The sequence below is a fragment of the Pseudorasbora parva genome, chromosome 7 (genome assembly GCF_024679245.1).
Source record: "Pseudorasbora parva isolate DD20220531a chromosome 7, ASM2467924v1, whole genome shotgun sequence".
Taxonomy (NCBI): domain Eukaryota; kingdom Metazoa; phylum Chordata; class Actinopteri; order Cypriniformes; family Gobionidae; genus Pseudorasbora; species Pseudorasbora parva.
In genome coordinates, this window is record NC_090178.1 from 37,531,334 (window position 1) to 37,549,314 (window position 17,981).

Below are 17,981 nucleotides of genomic sequence, written 5' to 3' on the forward strand. Positions count from 1 at the left end.
AAACAGCCATACACAATGAGTGTGTTTCCCACACGCAATATATATATTTTGAGGGCAGGGATGAACACACTGTGAAATGCTGTTCACTCGCCATAATCTCCTTTTTCTCTTTATGTTATAAAATATATATCAGATATATTTAACAAAGGTGGAAAATTCTCTCTAATGGACAGACAAAAACACCAAATAGACAGACAGGTTCACACAGATCGCTTACTGAAGGCACAGAAGCTAGTTCCTGTTTGTGTTCGCGGACCTTTTATAGTCTCCGGTCGATGACGTCATCACGTCGGCGATGTCATCACGTCGGCGACGATCGATCTCCCGATGGATTGGTTCTACACGCGCTTCACGACGCATTAACGCAGAGGCGTTCTCACAGCGTTTCGACGCAGCTCGAGTTCCCCGAAAGGGAACTACAGTTATTTGCCATGACTTACACAGCCAGACTTATAACACAGGGAAAGCATGCCATGGGGAATGTTGCGGAGATCGACCACCTCTTGCCCGAAGGGTGGAAACAGGTGACAATACACATTGTGACAGTGGTGTATATTTGGTGATGTACTGATACCGATACCATTGTCGGCCCGATAATGTGTACATATACTCGTACTCTTACTCTTACTCATAAAACTACCCGAATACAACCACACCTGATACCACTTTATGGCAATTGACACATCTTCGGATGCGGTGCCGCATGGAAAGTACAAAACTCATCATGCATACTGGCAAGCGAAAAGGGGTCTTGTGCTCTCAACGCGCACAACCACGATTTTTGAACTGCAAACTTGATTTTTTTCCGAACACACATTGGCACTTGTGCGGATAGTATACAAGCTTAACCTCTCGTCACATAGATACAGCTCGGCACCGTGCAGTAGCGTTGAAAGTGAAAGACTGTTTAGTAGGAAATACCTACTAGGGATGTGCGCAACGACTAGTCTAACCCCGCCCTTCGGAGACCGTATGCAATCTATAGCTGTGTCTCATTTCAGGAGGCTGCATCCTCCGGAGGTCGCATTTGAAGGGTGCATACGTCATAAGGCCGTCTCATTTAAAAAAAAGTGAGTAGGACACTCCAAACGCGACCTTCGAATGCATCCTTCTTTCACAGGATTTCGGAGTGTGCATGGGGTGTAGCCTTCGCGGCTGGAGATAACCCACAATTCTTTGCATCGCCGTTAACAACCGTCATAAATATTTTTTTATATTATATGAAAAAACGGCAACACTGCCAGATATACATGCGAGCGTAGGTGTGGTGTTTAAAATGTAAGTTCAAGCTTGTTTTTATTTTTAAGCTCTATTACCTCAAACAGATGATTGTGGTTAACAGGATTACAACGCTTTAGTGCTTTTTAAACGTTAAGAACAGTACATTGCTGTCAAGACAAGAAACATTTCATAGTCATTTTCAAGTTATAAATAATTTTCATTCATATAAACTGGCGTGAGAGCGCAACGAGGCTGAACGTGTTGGCATAGCAACGTGATACTTCCTGCCTGTGTGTAGGGCTGGGAATCGATTCCAAAAAGAATCGATTCCTCGATTCCAAGGCGTTGGGAATCGAGAGTCGATTCCAACGTTTGGAATCGATTCCATCGCGGGGAATCGAATCCCCTTTATTCACCTGTCTCTCACTTACTAATAATGATTGGAAGTCTATTTCATTTTTGTGAATGGTTCTTTTGAACAGTTAGTTTCAAATAACGAGTTAAAAATAAAGCAATTCAGCTGTTTTTTTTTTGCGTCATTGCGTGATGACGTCACTAGAACGTAATTCTAACTACTTATTTTTATGGTATGAAACGTTCAAATCAAGCCATATGTGATTGCATATCGCTGATTATTACTATACCTTTCATTCACTTAGTTTAATAGTGTTTATTGTCATTGTTTCCTTCTGTGATCCTGCATCGTGGACAAGTTTGCAACATTTTGCACACATAAACTCCATAATTTTAAATTGTGAAATGGTTCTGTTGTCCACAACAGTAGGTTTTGAGCGCTGCTTACAGATGCAGATGTGAGGGTCTTATTTTAATTTTCTATTTTCTTTTATTTTCTTTAATCCATTGATAACCAAGAAAATGCGCCTATACTAGAGTACAGCTTTAGGTAACTTTTCAACCTTCATAATATATTTTTTAAGACTCTTGTGATGATAAATCGACTTACAATAGGTTGAATGACACGTCTGCCATAGCCTGATGGGGTCTGAATCGTTTTTAATCGTACTTTTAAACTTCGGGTTTCGGGTAGTAACCCGAGAAAAAAAAAAGAACTACAAAATTCGACTGCTTTACGGCATATACGTCACTTCCACCAACACAAACACTTCCTTACATTCGGAGGTGCGAGCCCAACTTTGTTCGTCGGATAATATAGTCATGTCCGAAGCAGCAGAGACAAATAAGAAAGAAAAGGTTTTGTTGGAGGATAGCAATACGAGGAAATGAAAAAGTGATGGGATTAAAGGCAGGACGAGGATCAACATGTGACCAGCGTTTGCTCGTCGGCATGAGCTGAAGGAGGCGGGCCCGACCGATGCTGTCATGCTTGTTACGGTGATTACCTACCACTCAAACATTGAACTGAAGTATCATATAGATTCTGTAAAACGGTAACCAATAGACTACTTTAATGACGCTGGCTTGTAAACGTGAGCATCATGATTATTTGGCGTTTGAAAAAAATAAAACCCATGAAATTATATTCATATGACATGCTGAAACATATGCCACTTACTGTAACGTTACCTGGGATGAAGACATTTCACACGCGACGCCAGAAGAACTCATCTTGCAGTGTTCAGGGGAACTGTTAGTGCTGCACCGACCCGCGGGACGCTTTTTTGAAGTTATTTGGCCCGCACCGCACCACTGTATATTTTTACAACCCGCCGCGCACCCGCGACCATTAAATAGACATACGGGGTCCGCGGGTTATGAGACGACCCACGCATCACTAGTTCAGGGCTATCAGGGTTGTCATGTCAACAAATGCACGCGCGATGGCATCCCCTGTTGTAGGATGACAGATCTTACGACAGTAGTTGAGGACATTATTTTTTCCAAACTGTAGGGGGACCCCGAGAGCAAAAGTAGCCAAGTGGGGCTTTAATGACCGAGTCTAAAGTTGCTATAGTAATGAACGCAACTTGCTCGCGCATCTGATTGACAAATAAACTGCACACTCTTATATTATTGTTGTTGTTAATATTGTGGTTATTTTGCCTCGTGCATTCTGTGCAAAAGCACTTATTTGAACGTAGTCATTTAACTTAACTGTGCACATGCATTTTAGACATGTCACGTAGTTTTAAACATGCAATAAATGCACATCCATGAACAATGTGCTATCCTTTTTATTTATTAGGCTAAATCGCATTTACTTCTGGGCTATATGGGCCATTTCAGGAGAATCCATCATTTAAAATTCATCAGAGTTATGGAAATGTATCATCATTTTACAAATAAAGTTTCAGAGAAGGATACTTTCTACATCCTTGTATCCTGCGGTCACTCCGGAACTAGGTTCCTCCATCGATTTTGTTAAAAAAAGAAGAATCGAAAAGGAATCGAAAACAACAGTGCGGAATCGATTCTTGGAATCGACTCCGTCGATTCCGGAAACAGGAATTGGAATTGGAATAGATTCCAAAAATTTCGGAATCGACCAGCCCTACCTGTGTGTCCTATGAAGGACGTCTCGTTTAATTCTGATTGAGGACACTCCGTATACTGCATCCTACACAGGACGTGTCCTCCGGAGGACGCAGCCTTCGAAATTTAACGAAATGAGACACAGCTTATGAATAGTCAAATCCCATATTGATCACATGCCGCTAAAAATATTACATACATACATCACATACATGCGAATGATTGCCTTACATTATGATTATTGTATTAAACTTAAGGGTTCACTGAAGCAACGTTAGCCATTATAGACATATATATATATATATTCAAATCAGCAGAGACAATGGACAGCACAGGGCCAATATGTCAAATCTAACAGCCTATTATAAATAGATTTCCTGAAATAAACGTTAGTCCACATAAGTCTGCAAGTTAGGGTATTGTTGTTTGTTACCACGGCAACTACTTGCATGCGTCTTGTGAATGAAAAATATCTGTAACACATGATGGTCTGTAATATTGCAAGAATAGTTGTCATGTACGGACAACTTTACATTATTTAACCTTTTTTTTTCTTTTTCTCTCAGATATTTAGGATTTTGATACAGAAAATGTTCAAGTGCAAAGTAATTATCATTCATAATGTTACTCCTTTTATCCAATATAAAATGTCATACTTTGTCCCTCATAACCTGTAGTATAACAAGCCTAAGCAAGGCAGCAAGCTTAAATGTGTCATGAACTAGCTTTAAAAAAAAAAATAATACATTTAATTTGTAATGCACTTTATATGTGATAGTATTGCATTGTTACAGATCGTTTTGATTATGTGTACGTGTCTAATTGTTGTCAAAAGCTGGATAATCCTTTATTTGTTGGTTCATTGCATCGGACATGTATGGGCCAGGGCTCGCAAAGCCCAACGTCCCTGGGCTATGTGTTTTCCAGACAGGCTACCAAAACTTAAGCCCGTCAGCAGGCCATTGATGTGCATTGTTCACTCACTTGACCTGATATTTGAAGAGTGCATGCACACGTGTGTGGTTCCACCAATATCCACCAATTGGGCATCGAGTTAAAAATTGTATATTCCAATCAATCGTGGGTGGATGAGAGATAAATCATTGTTTGTTTGATAAAGACGTTTTGAGAGTCCTGCTGAGAATCATCTTGGTTGCCACTTTCAAAACAATTCCTCACATGAACTGGCAGGGGAGCAGAAGCTCATTAAATATGCAAATCTTATCCAATCCTAGCCGTGGGCATTTACTTCCAAGTCTGCAGTGTGGCACACCCATCAAACCGAGCCTTTTTTGAGAGAGCCTCAAACACGTACACATAATCAAAACGATCTGTAACAATGCAATACTATCACATATAAAGTGCATTACAAATTAAATGTATTATTATTATTATATAAAAAAAACATGTTTTAATCACATTGGTGTTGCACCATTCCTGTATAACCATATCTAATATAGAAGGGACAGCATTGTGTTTGAATATCGATATGTCTGCAAATCCAGTTTCGACCTGTGATTTCTTTACAAATGATTCTGTAGTGAAATGAATCAAACAAACGTGCAATGGCTTACACACATGAGCTGAAAAAATAAAGTTTAACCACTCATTCCTAATATTAGAATCTGAAGTAAGCTTATGCAGGAAATGTGTTCTTCTGCACCAGGCACAGCCCAATATCTTGATATCTCCGGCATGTTTATTGCATGGTGGCGTGATCCGTTTAGCTCCACGAGTCGGTGGGCAGGGCTACATAATCATTCTGGCGTTTCTGCATTCTATGATGTCAATGGTCAACATATTCTGAAATCTCTCGTTTGCTGGGCCTGGAGTCAATAAAAGCTTTTCTTTGACCAACAAGGACATTTTCAGCTCCAAAACTTACAGGATATTCTTATTTCACAATGAACTTTTATATATCAAAAGCTCAAAGGAAAGTTGAAAGTCAATTCATGTTTAAGATGACATGGAAGAAAACTGAAAAGTTTAGTGTAAGCTTTCAAAATACTCCCTCACTTTGCTCATCTTCCGAGTGGAGATTTCTCTCTAGCCTCCATGCACGCAAGCGCCAGAGAAAACAAATGCATGCAAAACCTGAGGTAAAATTAAATTGCTGCAGATATACACTTTTCAAAATAATATATTCATTTTAAGACTTAACATTAACACAACAGTAATTTAAACATAACATATTTACTTTGTCACAGTCAGAAAGCGGAAAAACATCTGATGTAAATAAAATTGTTAGAAGAACTGTACTGGTATTATTAAGTACTTACTCATATCAGTATTTGGTATCGGCATGTATCCAAATGAAAGTACTTATACTTGTCTGAACTACGTCTGAAAAAAAAGTGGTATCGGTGCATCCCTAGTGAGTACACATCCTTCAGGTCAATCACTGCAAACCAATCTTCGGGACGGATACATTCAAAAATGTGTTTCTACATCAATCTCATGAATGGCAGCCTGTAAAGGGACTGATTCAAGATTCAGGTCCAAGATAGTAAGCGCTAGCCAGGCTCCCAAGCTCTGCAACAATGAGGCCCGAAGCGTGCTTGGAGCACCCTAGTTCCTCAGTTACCCCTTTTCCACCAAGGCAGTGCTGGTGCTAGTTTGGAGCCAGAGCCTAGTTTCAAATCGGTTTTATGTCTTTCCACAGTCAACCAGCTCCGAGCCAGGAAAAGGGGTTCTTAGCACCAAAACATTTCTGGACTAGAAGTAAGAACTGCTTGCATCAGCGGCTGTGGGCGGCGTTACCGTGATCAGCAAGATGAACACAAACTTGTGACCGGCATTTTTTAAATAGCAGCTAATCAAGCTAACAGCTGCTCGATTATAATCTCCGTCTATACAAATCATGGAGAGCTGCAGGTATGCGTTGGATTTGAGGCGTTTTGATGTCGATGTAGGATCATAAAGCCATTAGCCATTGAGGGAAGGCTCATTCGAGATGCTTCAGCGTGCAGTGTACAGACTGATCGCGTATGACATCAGAATTGGTGGAAAGGGGGTAGGTGAGGCAGGAGGTGTGTGAGACGGCATGTTCAGCATGGCCAGTACACACACAAAACTGCCAGCTGGTGATATGAGAGGGGGCTGAGGGCGGTATGGCATAGCGTAGCACACCGCCAGGTGCGCCCACTTGAGGAATAGGAAGCTCTTACATGGAAAATGTAGAGGAACAGAAACAAAAGGAAAAACAAGGATTCTTTACTTGGCCCTCTTTCATCATCTCCCGTAAAGCAGTCTCCCAATCCTCAGGGTCGCTCGTCTCAATGTTCGCTTGTCATTTGTGTGTCCGCTTGCCACCTGGCTTAGCTGCGGCCTGAGCGAGCTGGGCACCTTGCCCATGCAAGGCTACCTGCTGTCTGCTGGTGGACGAGAACTTACAGGCTTTGGATGTGTGGCACGGGTTACTCCTACAATTGTTGTCGGACACAGCTGGACCGCAACACTATGATAGTCACGATGACAGCAATTGTGATCATCAGCCTGTGTCAGGGAACGACCGCATCCAGAAATGTACAGGCAGAATCCCATCTTTAAAAAGACACAGTGTCTGCCTATATATTCTTTTAGGGGAAGAAAAAAGATGCGCAGAAGCACACAGGGGTAGCAGCAGTCAAACAACCAGTATAGGTGAAAAGCCTGTTGGAAATGAAGAGTTTGACGTATGTTTAGGCCAGTGGTTCACAATTGGTTTTGCAAAAGAAGAAGAAGAAAAGAAAAAAAATGTACATGAAATGAACGTAAAATGAGCTTTTGCATTTGAGGTCGGCTCAACTTTATCCGTTGAGGAGTAATTATGCCCGAACAGAAACTTTTCGGACCAATCAAATTGTCAGGACGGGCTTTATACGATTATTGACAAATAACACAATGTAATCCACGTCACCAAAGAGCCCTTTGGGTTGTATTCTAAACCAAAACGGATAACTTGTTCATATATGGATTCACCTTTACTATTTCTCTCAAAAAGGATGATTGTGTTATAAATACTTTGTGTATCCATAAATTCTTTTTTACAATATTGGCAAAGACCATTTAAATGCATCTTCTTCTAGTACTTCCAGCATGTGTACAGATGAGTTCTGTTTACTATGCGTTAGTGATGTGTCATTCATGAACGATTTGTTCTTTTTTAACTAATCTTAAATATGACTCGGGATCAACAAGATGTTCCAGAGAGTGATTTGTTCATTTTGTGTGGACCGTGCATGCGCTACATTCCATCGGTTCTGTACACAGGATCTTCTACACTCAGCCTATTAGGCTGTGAGAATGAATGACCCCCGAAGACTCGAGAGGTGAATCCGTTCTATTGTCGGGACTCCACACATTGCTTATAGGGCTGTCACAGTCCAGATCAGACACTGATGACAAAACTAACGACTCAAACCCGAAGACAGGAGAGGTGTACTAATAGGGTGACCACCTGCTAATACGCCTAAGGGGTGACAATGGGTATGTTTCTGAGGGACAACGTGGGACACTGCCTGGCGTGGTGGTAACACTACCCCCTGGGCTGACTCACTGATAATGGTTTGCCCATGATTTCTAGCACATGGCACCTTACATTATATTAATAATGCCCTATTCCCCTAAACATATATAATTGCTGATGTATGCTCTTGAATAGCCAACCAATGTGTATTTTTTCTAAATAAAGATCCATAATATGAACATTTAATGAATTGACATATGCACTTCCACTTAAGATTTAGTTAAGCTATTTCATTTTATTTATTTTTCATTACAATTTATTCACTTTAAAATTGTAGTTGCTCAACACCACAGGAACAGTTTAACAAAAATCCTGAAGTCACAACTCCAGAGGTTCGAGAAGGGGGAGGAAGGATGGTGAACTTGCATGTTAGTAAAGTTTGAGTCTGTGTCGTTTGACATAGAATTCCCCTCCATGTCCAATGGAGAAAGACGTTTTGCAAAGGTCACAAAAAGCCCTCTCGGTATCCCCCTCAACACCTTTCAGCCACAAATATTAATTTTCCCAGTCTTTCTTGTACCCACACACACCATCTCTTTTTAATTGATGATGGCAGTGCCTAAGACTCCATTTTTGGAGTTGGAAAGCGTGCATCTAAAAGTTCCTTCCCATGCACGTGCGTGCGCTGTCATGACAACAAAGTTGACAACCTGAATTGTCAAGTAAAGTTAGTTTGGCTGCATGGGCTTCTTCGAGGAAAAAGATCGACCAACTTTTTTTTGAGCAAGCATTGATTATGCGTGACATAGTCTCTATTTGCGGGACGCATGAATTCAGCTTCAAATGCTGAATTTGGCACTTGCTACGCGGGACGGGTAGTCACCCTATGTACTAATCTTTCCAGGGAACATATGTGATTAAATGTGAAGAGACAAAATGAAGAACCACTAGGATTCGGAGGTAAGGTGAACAGACTGCATAGCCTGAAGACCTAACTAAGTAATTCATGAATAATTTCTTAAAGTATGGCCTTGGCTGCATTAGCTTATAATTATTTTTTTATTACAAATGTGATCAATGTTTGCATAAGTATTACATTTGTTGGGGAATTTAATGTGACATTTTAATCATATTCTGCTGAACGAGATTCAAAGATCTGAGTAAAATGATCCGAACTTCCCACTTCTATGCGTCGCTCAACATACATCACTTAATGTTGCTCTGATTGGTTGTAGGTCTATCCAATTAAGATCTTTCCTGGTTCGGTTGAAACACGCCACCATAAATAACTTCCCAATCGAGCAGTATCAGACTATTCTTACTAGAATTGAGTATGACCACATCAGGCTAGCCTTGACCCATCGAGGCATGGACTTCTCTAGACCCCTGAAGGTGCGCTGTAGTAAGCCAAGATGTTAGCAGAAGAGCCTTTAAGTCCTGTAATTTGTGAGGTGGGGCCTCCATGGATTGAAATGGTTTGTTCAGCACAACCCAGAGATGCTCGATTGGATTAAGATCTGGGGAATTTGGCGGCCAAGTCAACACCTCAAACTCATTGTTGTGCTCCTCAAACCATTCCTGAACCTTTTTTGCTTTGTGGCAGGGCATATTTTCCATAAAAGGGTGCACATGGTCTGAAACATGCTTAGGTAGGTGGTACATGTCAAACTAACATCCACATGGATGGCAGACCCAAGATTTCCCAGCAGAACATTTCCCAAAGCATCACACTGCCTCTGCCGGCTTGCCTTGCCTTATTCCCACAGTACATCCCAGTGCCATGTGTTCCTTAGGTAAGCAATGCACACGCACTCGGACCCTTTCGCCATTTCACCACTGTTCCTTCTTTTTACCACTTTTGATAGATACTGACCACTGCATTACACTTGAACACTCCACAAAAGCTGCAGTTTTGGAGATGCCTCCTTACGCCTGCCCTTTTTTCCTGCTTCTAACAACTTTGAGGACAAAATGTTTTCTTGCTGCATAATATATCCCACCCACTAAGAGGTGCCGTGATGAAGAGATAATCAATGTTATTCTCTTAATTTGTCATAATGCTATGCCTGTATGTCGAAAATAAACAACAGCAGAAGTGAGATTTACCAGCCATGAGTATGGGTCAAATGGGTCAAATCTTAAATTAGTATTCACAACACCAGCTGAGGACCATTGAAAGCAAATATGTGGGTCTGAACTTACTTAATAGCTTCGCACATGTCAAGTCCCATCTTCACACAGTTTTTGGCATGATTTGGCAAGGACTCTGGGAGGCCAGATACACAGTAATAACAGTCCCCTAGAATTTTTATTCTCATACATTCATTTTCCTGAAACACAAAGAAACAATCAAGGACTTCAACGGTCATAACACATTTTGATAAGAGCAGCATTTGGTAATCAATTAGCATCATTTTGTCTAAGTTGTATAAAGTAATTTATTGTTCTAAGCAGGATAAAATGGTATAGCCATTATCAATAATAGCAATATTAATAATAATTGGGGACGCTAAATATTCAACTATATTACTGATCTGCCCGCATTGACACTATATGATAACTGGCCTATGTTGCATTACTTTCCTGTCAGCACTGTGAAGCTGCTTTGAAACAATCACCATTGTAAAAAGCTCTATATAAATAAAGGTGACTTGACTTGAAAGAAGTGTCAGTTACTGGGCAGGGGTGACTAATTTTTAGATTCTCTTTACCTTGGCAATCTGATCAAATTTGCCAAATAGTTCATTCAGCATATGGACCAGCTCTCCAGGTGAGCAATCGCTGGCCAAGCGGGTAAATCCAACAATATCAGCGTACAAGATACTGTAAGAAAATATACATTTGTGTGACACAGGAGTGGACAGTGACATATATAATATTTATATTTACATTCAAACCAAAATGTATTCAGAAAAATTTAACATTTTCACATTATCACAGTTTATATGGTTTATATAGTTTAGAAAATGGTAATAAAATATGACAACAATTCAGAGTTAAACTGTGTCAGAACAAATGAATCTTGAAAATGTCAGATAACTTTGATAGAAAGGTATGTAATGAATTACAATCATCCATTCCGCTTTCAGCTGTTAAATTTAAAGACATAATTAGATAATACCAATTTAGGTCAACCAATGACCAAGCAAGGCTTAAAGGGTTTTTTTCCCCAAAAATTAAATTTATGTCATTAATGACTCACCCTAAAGTCATTCCACACCCGTAAGACCATTCATCTTCGGAACACAGTTTAATACATTTTATATTTAGTCCGAGAGCTTTTCTATTCCTACAGTGAAAGTGTATGCACACTATACTGTTCATGTCCAGAAACATAATAAAAACATAATCAAAGGAGTCCATATGTGACATCAGATGGTTAATTAGAATCTCTTAAAGTATCGAAAATACATTTTGTTCCAAAAATAACCAAAAACTGACTTTATTCAGCATTGTCTTCTCTTCCAGGTTTGTTTTTAATCCTCAAATAAAGATTCGAACAGTTATGAATCAGCGTATTGATTCATGAATCAATTTGCTCATTCATAACCATTCGAATCGTAATTTGAGGATTGAAAACAAAGACAGATGCTTTCGATGCTTTTTTTTCCGATGCTTCAAGAAATTCTAATTAACAAACTGATGTCACATATGGACTACATTGATGATGCTTTTATTACCTTTCTAGACATGGACAGTATAGTGTGCATACACTTTCATTGAAGGAACAGAAAAGCTCTTGGACTAAATATAAAATATCTTAAACTGTGTTCCGAAGATGAACGGAGGTCTCACGGGTGTGGAACGACATTAGGGTGAGTCATTAATTACATTAATTTAATTTTCGGATGAATTGACCCTTTAATTTTGTTCAGTCTGTGATGTAAAAAGTCATATTAGCAATTAAAGAAAAAACACTTAAGCAAAACATGGTCAGGTCAAAGTGTCTGAATAATTTTGGTCCCAAATGTTTTAATCAATTTTACAGTTATTCCAATAATGCTTATGCATAATATGTCACAGTTTACTTTATTTAGCCACCATCACTTACATAAAATGAACTATAGTGACCTGCACCCACTATTTTATATATCTGGTGTCTTCAGGGTTATTTTTATTTTCAATGCAACAGAACAAAGGAGTATAACAGTAAAGTTCTCTCTCAAACCATTGTACAATGAACCACAGTAAGAACTCAGAATGTGTTTCTCAGGCTTTGTTCTATACAAACTAAAAGTAATAATATCTGACCTTTTCATTTAATGCATTACAAACATGATGTACTGTTAATGCTTTTGCACAAGGAATTAAAGCTTAAAAGATACATGGCAAGAATGTTGACAATCAAAAATGTCATTTTAAATAAAAAAGTCCTTTAAAGACTTTTGTAAAAAGACATTGGAACTTTAATAAGCATATTACTTCATTGGAAATGTAAGTGCACCATTTGAAAAGATGGCAGGTGGAAATAGAAAATAAAATAATTCAATCGCATACAGTACAGTACAGTAGAGTACAGTAAGCAGGAATGACAACAATTATTCTGCTTATTATTCAGCACAATCAAAAGTGTTCAAACCTGCATTCATTTTTAATCACAACTACAACATGTTCCCCCTGAATTTCCAGGCTTTGGCCAAACATACACACTGTAATTTAAGACATTACATTTAGATTTGTCTGTGGACAAAGGAATACTGCTGACAATGTGTGTTGCTTTAACATCATAATTACTTTAAATTAGGTTGTTATAGTTCATTATGATTCATGAGTGTGACTGTAGTAAGAAATTATCATTTTGTGCTATGGCGTGACGCACCTGACGTTGGTGTGGCGTTGTACATATAAATTATGAAAGTTGTTGGTGTTTTCCACCTGACCAAACTTTGGCCCCTGTAGTCTCTGTATGATTTCAGCTTTCATCACTCGAGCAATGTGAGCAGGAAGCAGAGACAGCAACAGACGTTCCTGTAGCAAAAAATACCACACGGGAAGTGAGATAATTATATCTCATATACACTCTCTTGTCCTTTCAATATGTGCAGCAGAGACTTGACTTTGATATAAAAGCTTGCATTACATAAAAGACTGTTCGCAATCTTCTGAACAAATGGACTGAAAAGAAATAAGTCATAAAAATACATGATGTATGATTTACAGTTTGCTCTTTTTTAAAAACCTGTGAAGTTGGTATAATTTAAATGCAGTAGGCAAACATGAAGGTTATTCAAAAAGGTATAGATAACTTAATTCTGATCCCTGTTAAGACTTCTTAAGTCAATAGTTTAAAAAATAATGTTTACAGTTTTTTTTAAACCTGATTTAACCATTATTTTGTTGTAATCAATGTATTTAGGTTGATTTATTAATGGTAAATCATATTTTTGGATTTAGATATAACCAAACCTGTAAATTTAGATTAGGTTACCATTTGCAGTGTATGTACAAAAGGTTGTGAGGCATCTAAATAGGTTTTGGAAATTTGGAACATTAACATTTGTCTGCTGCATGTATCTATAATAAATGAGAAACTCTATCTCTCTATTTTACTCTAAATCTGCAGGTGTTTAATCTGCATGTAAACAGCAGAGAAAATATTGCTAAATTAAATTAAATATGTTTATTAAATTAGCTCTTTAAGCACAAGAAGCTCTTTACAGGAGCTCTATGAGTCAAAGGCATCTGTAATGTGAAATTCTTTTGGGACTGATATAATTGGGTTATGGTTGACTTTTTTTTTAAAAGGTAAAACTAAGATTACCACATTCAATTTGAGATTTGATACGATTTTTCTGCTAAGCATAAAGTGTGAATGAGTTTAATTAGATATAACAGGGATGGTCTGGAAGGTCATTATAAAAGCTTATGATAGCTTGACTCTGTGCTACATGCAAAAGAAGGTTAATTGCCAAATAGCTCTGGCACATTTCTTCTAATCAACCATAATTAACTTATAAAATCATTTTAAAATCCTGATTAAATTTAAATTTATCTACATAAAAGCAATATACATTATTTGCGCTGGGACAAATGCATTATTATCCCCTTTTCCACGAATGAATGTGCTATACGAAGAATCTAGGATCTACTGTAATAACAACAACAGCAGAAAACGCTGCAGTTGTAGCTGAGACCGCTGAGCTGTGGAAAGCACAATCATCACCCACAGCCTGTGACGATTTTCTTAAGAGGTTAATCCAGAGAAGTCCAGAGAGGCAATGTATGACCTCTTGCAGAGCACATAGTTTGATGGAAGACAGCCAATGTACCAGCAGCGGCCTTTAGACTTCACAGAGACAGCAGTGGGCTTCAGTCACACCATCTGCCTTTGTGGCCCTGTCTAAACTGGGAGCTAAAAACTAACATCACAGAAGTGTCCTGGTTTCCTTCAACTAGCAACTGGGCTGTGAGTAGACTGTAAAGGTTTGCAGCATTTCAAAGGGGACCCGCAGAGACAAAGTAATTATGGGTGAAAGTCTAGGCAGAAAAGTAAATTCAAAAACACATGAGAGGTGTAATATGATCAAATAACTGATAAAAGGTGTAAATTTGGGTTTTAGTTTTAACCAGCAGCAACTATAACAATCGATGAGTGGAAGAAAATTTTGCAGAATACTTGAACACAGAAAATGAAAGGGATAGTTTAAAATGTTGTCATCACTTACTCACCCTCATGTTGTTTCAAACCTGCATGAGTGAATCAAACAGTTTATTGTAGACATTGACTTCCATAGTACACTGTAAAAAACAAAACAAAAAATGTCTCCAATTGAAATTTTTCTAGTGACTGATCACATGATTTGGTGACTGATTCGGCCAACTGAAAAATTTAGATGTGATCAGTCACTTGAAAAATTTCAATTGGAGACCTGAATTATTTTTACAGTGTAAAAAAAATAAATAAATTACTATGGAAATCAATGGCTACCATCCACTGGCTGGTTACTAACATTCTTTAAAATGTATTATTTTATCTTCTTTAACGTAAGAAAGAGAGTTTGGAACAACCCGAGAGTGAGTAAATGACAGAATTTAAATGTTTGGGTCAAATACCCCTTTAAATCAGATTTACTGCATTAGCCTCCCATTGGTCAATGCATATTTGCATAAAGTAAAAAACAAAACAAACAAAAAATTGCATCAACAGTGGCTGCCATGATACCTGACATCATCATTTAAAAATAAATTATTTATGGTACCTTTGTTACACTTTTTTGTCAAGACTTTGTAGACACGTTTCTGCGGCCCAATCTTAAATAGTGCCCATATTTCTTGCTGGCTTCCTATAAGTTTACACATTACCATTTGGGACTAGAACTGTAGCATCGTGCTGGATACAATAGCTGCCCATGGATCAGATTAATCTAAAATCCCTTTCTACATAACTATAATCAGTATTAAATATGCTAGGAGCATTGTGTCTCATTACAGAGCAGGACTAGGGAAAAACAGAAAAGAGTCTTTAATAATTCACGCAAAAAAACATGATGCACAAGTGTAGCCAATTTCACATGCATAAAACCAAATTCACGTGCACAAAAAACTATTCACATGCGCAAAATAAAGTGATATATTCACGAAATATTTTTCACAAATGCAAAACACAATTTGTAGATTTACAACTGTGCACAAAAACCTTTGAATGTTTAACATTTACAAGATTGTCCTTGAATGTGAATTTGCAAATCGTCATTCACTTGTGAATTGCCTTGGATTTGTGTGTGTGTATTTTGAGACTTTCCTCTCCTCCCACAGGTCGTATTCTTTAGCCAATCAGATTTAGGCTTATCAATCGGCCAATCATGATCACGTGAGGTCGGGCCCACCTGTGTTATGTCATCAGCTTTTGCCCACAGTTCATCATGTGGCTAAGCAGAGGTATATGCAATTTGCAATTTGATCTGTTAATTTATGTTTAGTGAAACTATAAGTTGGAGATAGGTTGTAGTGATGTACTGAGTTCAGTCTGAACGTTCAAATTAATTTCACTAAAAAAACTGATTAGGAGGTGATTCAAACCTTTGACAGTAGTCCTTTAAATATATACAAAGTAATTATTTTTTATTATTTTGAAAATGTCACTATAGGGGCAAGGAAACAGATGGTCTTATTGTCCAGTTAATTTTGAGATAAAGTTGGTCTGGAAGGGAATTCTTCCGAAGTTTTTCTTTATATGCAGTTTGTGTTATACGTCATAGGAGGTTGAGGGACTATTATTTTAACACTAATCTAATCTAGTTCTGTCCTTCTCTCAGGGTTTTCCGGTATTCCAGACACAGTTCACTCTTGAATTCCCCAGTATTAAGTCACTATCAGCATTCAGTGGTTTGCCAAAGGAAATATGGAATATCTCAGTTTTTGAGACTGTTTGGCAGGTCTTTGAACTTCAGCCATGACAACTGATGAATCATGACTTCAGAATTTAGAAAAAGTAAAGTAAGATTGATACTGAACCTGTTGACGCTTCTCAAACTCCAGTTTGATGGGTGATTTTATACAGTTGCAGGTGTCTTGGTATGTCTGCTTAAGCGCCAGTTCCATTAGGTGTTTATGGTATGCTCCTGCCAGGTTCCCACATATGAAAATTATGATATTTGCCAGGATCTAGAGAAAGAAAATAAATAAATAAAAGTGAGCATATAGAGCATAATACCCCTATAATATATAGCATAATATATCCCTATAATATATAGCATAATATATAGCACTATATTATGTATATAGATTGACACCACAATAATTTACAATTTGTTTATTATTTATTTATTTACTTATTTGATCAAAGCTGACATCAGGTTTTTTTGCTTCCGTTAATGAATGCAAAATGCTCTTTGGAACATTTTCAAATAACAGACGATTCATTTTTTACATGTTTACAACACATTTTATTCAAATTAATCTAATTTATTATTTCTGAAATTGTATTCTGATAATATCATCTGATGCAAGTTGAACTTATAAAAAGAATAACCATGTCCTTTCGAACAGTAAAGCAGGATTGTGCAAGGAATCAATTTCCAGTTCAGAAATATTTCAATGACACCAGCTTATGTATGGATCACTTCTCATACAACAGTTCATCTCCTTCAATTTTCCATTCCAGTTTCAAAAAGCTGTTGAGAATGATTTTTCTGTATATAGATTGACACCACAAGAATTTACAATTCGTTTATTATTTATGTATTTACTTATTTGATCAAAGTTGACATTTATCAAGGTGAATTACTACAAAAGGTCAGGTTTTCTTGCTTCCGTTAATGCATGCAAAATGTTCTTTGAAACATTTTCAAATAACATAGACCATAAGTTTTTGACATGCTTACAATACATTTTATTAAAATTAATCTAACTTATTATTTCTGAAATTGGGATGCTGATGATATCATCTGATGCAAGTTGAACTTATAAAAAGAATAGCCATGTCCTTTTGAACAGTAAAGCAGGATTGTGCAAGGAATCAATTTTCAGTCCAGAAATATTTCAATGACACCAGCTTATGTATGGAGCACATCTCATACAACAGTTCATCTCCTTCAATTTTCCATTCCAGTTTCAAAAAGCTGTTGGAGAATGATTTTTCGACAAGAGCTCTGCTAACCCAATCAAATGTTCAGCAGGGAGGAGACTTTTGTTATTTTAGTCAGTATTAGCAGCAGAGAGAAATGCTTAAGTCCTCAAACTTCCCTACTGTTAGTGTTCCTCCTCTTTTTTTTCCACTTCTCTTTCATACATCCTCGTTCAATTACCACCCCAGTGGTAAAGTCCTTCGGTCCTTCATCTTTTTAAATCTCACTATTCAACAGTCAGATGAGAACAGTGCATCAAAGGCTTAGCTCCATGAGATTTTTTTTTAATTGCTCTT

The 17,981-nt window shown here is 37.9% G+C and overlaps 1 protein-coding gene across 1 annotated transcript in view; it reads right to left on the minus strand.

Moving 5' to 3' along the window:
• The window catches only part of adcy2a (adenylate cyclase 2a), a 175,350-nt gene that overhangs the window by 42,202 nt on the left and 115,167 nt on the right, over positions 1-17,981 (minus strand). The window contains exons 4-7 of the mRNA XM_067449225.1: positions 16,574-16,723; positions 12,939-13,087; positions 10,831-10,942; positions 10,322-10,449 (exon numbers count right to left, since the gene is read on the minus strand). Coding sequence (XP_067305326.1) covers positions 10,322-10,449; positions 10,831-10,942; positions 12,939-13,087; positions 16,574-16,723 — 539 coding nt within the window. The remainder of the gene's footprint in view (positions 1-10,321; positions 10,450-10,830; positions 10,943-12,938; positions 13,088-16,573; positions 16,724-17,981) is intronic.